This window comes from Nelumbo nucifera, chromosome 1 (assembly GCF_055504915.1).
Source record: "Nelumbo nucifera cultivar China Antique chromosome 1, China Antique-T2T, whole genome shotgun sequence".
NCBI classification, from domain to species: Eukaryota; Viridiplantae; Streptophyta; class Magnoliopsida; order Proteales; family Nelumbonaceae; genus Nelumbo; species Nelumbo nucifera.
The window spans coordinates 201,926,757-201,930,075 of NC_142649.1; the positions used below are offsets into that span (position 1 = coordinate 201,926,757).

The following is a 3,319-nucleotide window of genomic DNA, read 5'->3' on the forward strand; positions in this document are numbered from 1 at the left end:
TATTATCTAAACAATTTTGGGGATTTGGGTCCGTATGGGGAACCCATCCCCATCGGGCTATGGGGATGAAGGACAAATTTTATCACCAACGAGAATCAGGGACAGGAATGGGATTAATTTCAGAATCGGGGGCAGGGACTGAGAATATGATCCCTACCTCAAACCCGCCCCCATTGCCAATCCTAGATGAAATACCATTGCCACCAGGCTTTGGAGGTTATGAGTACGGGAAACCCAAAGCCGCATACTTTTGGGTTTAAAATTTCTACTTTTTTGGTAATTAGATTTATTAATATTAAATGAGAACTTGCATTTTATGCATTTACATTCCTATGCATTTGTACTAGTGCAAATAAAATTACACTGCAACCAAACAAAGCCTATGTAACAATTTGAGGAGTAAATTTATAAAATGTATATTTTTCAGATGTTAAAGCAATCGGATTGCCGAATAACTACTTTACATTCAGATATCTGTAAAAGTAAAAGCAAATTTTCTTCGAATTGCTTTTCAGACTCTGAACTTCAGACTTACCGAACGCCGCCAAACTTAAGGTCATCCGTACGTCGGCTTCTAAGCACCGGACCGTCGTTCAAACTCTGGTAACAGTTCAACTTTAGACTTGTGGCTTGCAGCTTGCTGTTGATAACAAGTTAACAACTCGGTTTTTGTCCTAGTGTGTTTTTTCTTTTTTGAAAGTGCCTCTCTCCTTCGATTTAGTTATAACAACTAAATCAACGGTCGTTCCTATCCTTAATCCTATCAAAACAAAAACGTAGGAAGGTCTACGACTACAACGTACATACAGAATGCGCACTATCTGGGAATTATCCACTTGGCAATGTTGTCACACCCCACTATACGATAAAATTATTTCTGACCATTGGATATTATGGATTTGCCAACTGCCGTCATATGGCCCACTTTCTCTGGCGGAGCGGGGCCCAATCTCTTCATCCGTCGCCGTCAGTTCAGCGCCTCAAAGCGTGCGCGTCTGATGAATCCGAGGGATGTTTAGTGTTTAGACCATAAATATTAAAAGAGGGGTTAGTCGTCAACGACCGCGTCCATTCCTCTTTCGTTCTCAGTTCTCTCTCGACCAACTCCCTATATATACAATAACGCCTCTGTGCAACCCCCACCTGTTGGATGTTGTTCAACTCTCGATCTACTATAACAGGCGATTGAAGGGATCATTCTGCCTCTCAGCTGCTGTTTGGCTCCTTTGTTCTCTTTCTCTGTCTCTAATTTATATATGCAGATCGGATTAGTTCAACTTGCCGTTCACGACCCCGTCGTTTTTCCGGCGAGACGTACCAACTTTGCCTCTCGCGGGTCGCGTTTGAACCCTTCTACAAGGACTTCGGCCTGGGCGGTTCAGACGCCATATCCAGTAACATCGAATGATACAAGGATCGGCCATTACAATTCCGCCGAGTCGACACGAATCCACCTTGCCAACTTAGATAAGCTGCTTCAAAAGCATGATCCTCCACCACTGGCCGACCAGGAAATCCTCCACAAGCATTCCGGCAATGGGTCTCCTGAAAACATGGGAAGGCGTCTCCTGGAAGGCCTCAACTTGGCGAGGATATGGCCGGAGTCTAGGGCAGCAGAAGAGATGTCGCCGAGACATCTGAACCGTCTAAAGAGACTCCTCTCGAAAACGCAGGAATACTCACCGAGAAATAATCTAGGGACACGGTGGCGTGAGTACCACGGCAGCAAAAATTGGGCCGGCCTCCTGGATCCGCTCGACGAGAATCTCCGGCGCGAGGTCGTCAGATACGGCGAGTTTGTTCAGGCGTCGTATCACGGGTTTCACTCAAATCCTGCCACGTCGGAAGACGAATTTTCCAAGCCTCGGCACGTGGCATTACCGGACAGGTCATACAGGGTGACCAAGAGCCTCTACGCCACATCATCGGTAGGGCTGCCGGAGTGGGTAGACACTGTGGCGCCGGACATGGGGTGGATGACTCAGCGGACCAGCTGGATCGGGTACGTCGCGGTTTGCGACGACAAGAGAGAAATCTCAAGGATGGGGAGGAGGGATATAGTCATCGCTCTGCGTGGAACCGCCACATGCCTAGAGTGGGTAGAGAACGTCCGGGGCCTATTGATCCAGCTCCCCGGAGAGGAGGAGGAATCGAGCAGCCAGCGCCCGCCCAAGGTGGAGCAAGGATTCTGGAGCTTATACAGCACCCAAGGGCCCCATGCGTCAAGCCTAGCCGATTCCATAAAGGAAGAGATACGCAGGTTGATGGAGCTCTACAAGGGTGAGACCCTGAGCATCACGGTGACGGGTCACAGCCTAGGCGCGGCCCTGGCGTTGCTAGCGGCAGACGAGCTGAGCACATGCGCCCCAGACATGCCACCGATAGCGGTCTTCTCCTTCGGAGGGCCGCGCGTGGGCAACCGGAGCTTCGGCAATCGGATGAGCAAGCGAGGCGTAAAGGTTCTGCGCGTCGTGAACTCACAAGACGTGATCACCAAGGTCCCAGGGATGCCGGTGGGCGAGGGGCTAGACCAGAAGCTGAAGGGAACGAACATGGAACGGATGGTGGATGTGCTGGACAACATGCCGCTGTCGTATTCTCACGTAGGGACGGAGCTCAGAGTGGACAGCAAGATGTCGCCATATCTGAAGCCCAACGCTGATGTGGCATGTTGTCATGACCTGGAGGCTTATCTGCATTTGGTGGATGGGTTCTTGGCATCCAATTGTCCATTCAGAGCAAACGCCAAGAGAAGTCTTGCGAGGTTGCTACATGAACAAGGGTCTAATGTGAAAAAATTGTACACAAGCAAGGCCAAGGCCCTGACCCTGAACGTAGAAAAGCAAGCAGTAGTTCCAATTCCAAGCTGTTTACCGAGTCCATCGTAGTAGCTCCAACTACTGCAACTCTGTGTGTTAATAAAATTTAAAATAAATACATTGTTTTCATTCTGTAATTTCTTCTTAATCAGTTCTGGGAGGATGATCGAGGATTTGGTCTATTAACAGAGCCTTTCGTATATTTTGATCTAATCACTTTTCCAATTACAAATTATTGACTCGATCTATTCAAGCTGATCAGAAGGTCAATTTTGTTAGAAAGTCAACCATGTAGTTAGTCTCCTCAGTCTTTGACTCTTTATAAATTCAAGATGCATGCCGGAGCCGGATGAGATAGCCCAATATTGTCTAATACAATTCTCCTTTAGGGTCAAACATCATTATTTGTAAGAATTTGAGGGTTCCATTACTAAAAAATGGATTCATGTAACTAGGGATGTCAATTGGACCAGATGTGGTCCAATCCTATCCGATACAGT

General features: G+C 47.7%; 1 protein-coding gene across 1 annotated transcript; it reads left to right on the forward strand.

The window, feature by feature from the left end:
• The first annotated feature begins 1,035 nt into the window (after window positions 1–1,035).
• PLA-I{BETA]2 (alpha/beta-Hydrolases superfamily protein) lies at window positions 1,036–2,956 on the forward strand. Its single transcript, XM_010277153.3, has one exon. It carries the CDS (start codon window positions 1,257–1,259, stop codon window positions 2,886–2,888), a length of 1,632 nt encoding a protein of 543 aa, XP_010275455.1. The 5' UTR covers window positions 1,036–1,256; the 3' UTR covers window positions 2,889–2,956.
• Window positions 2,957–3,319: the final 363 nt, after the last annotated feature.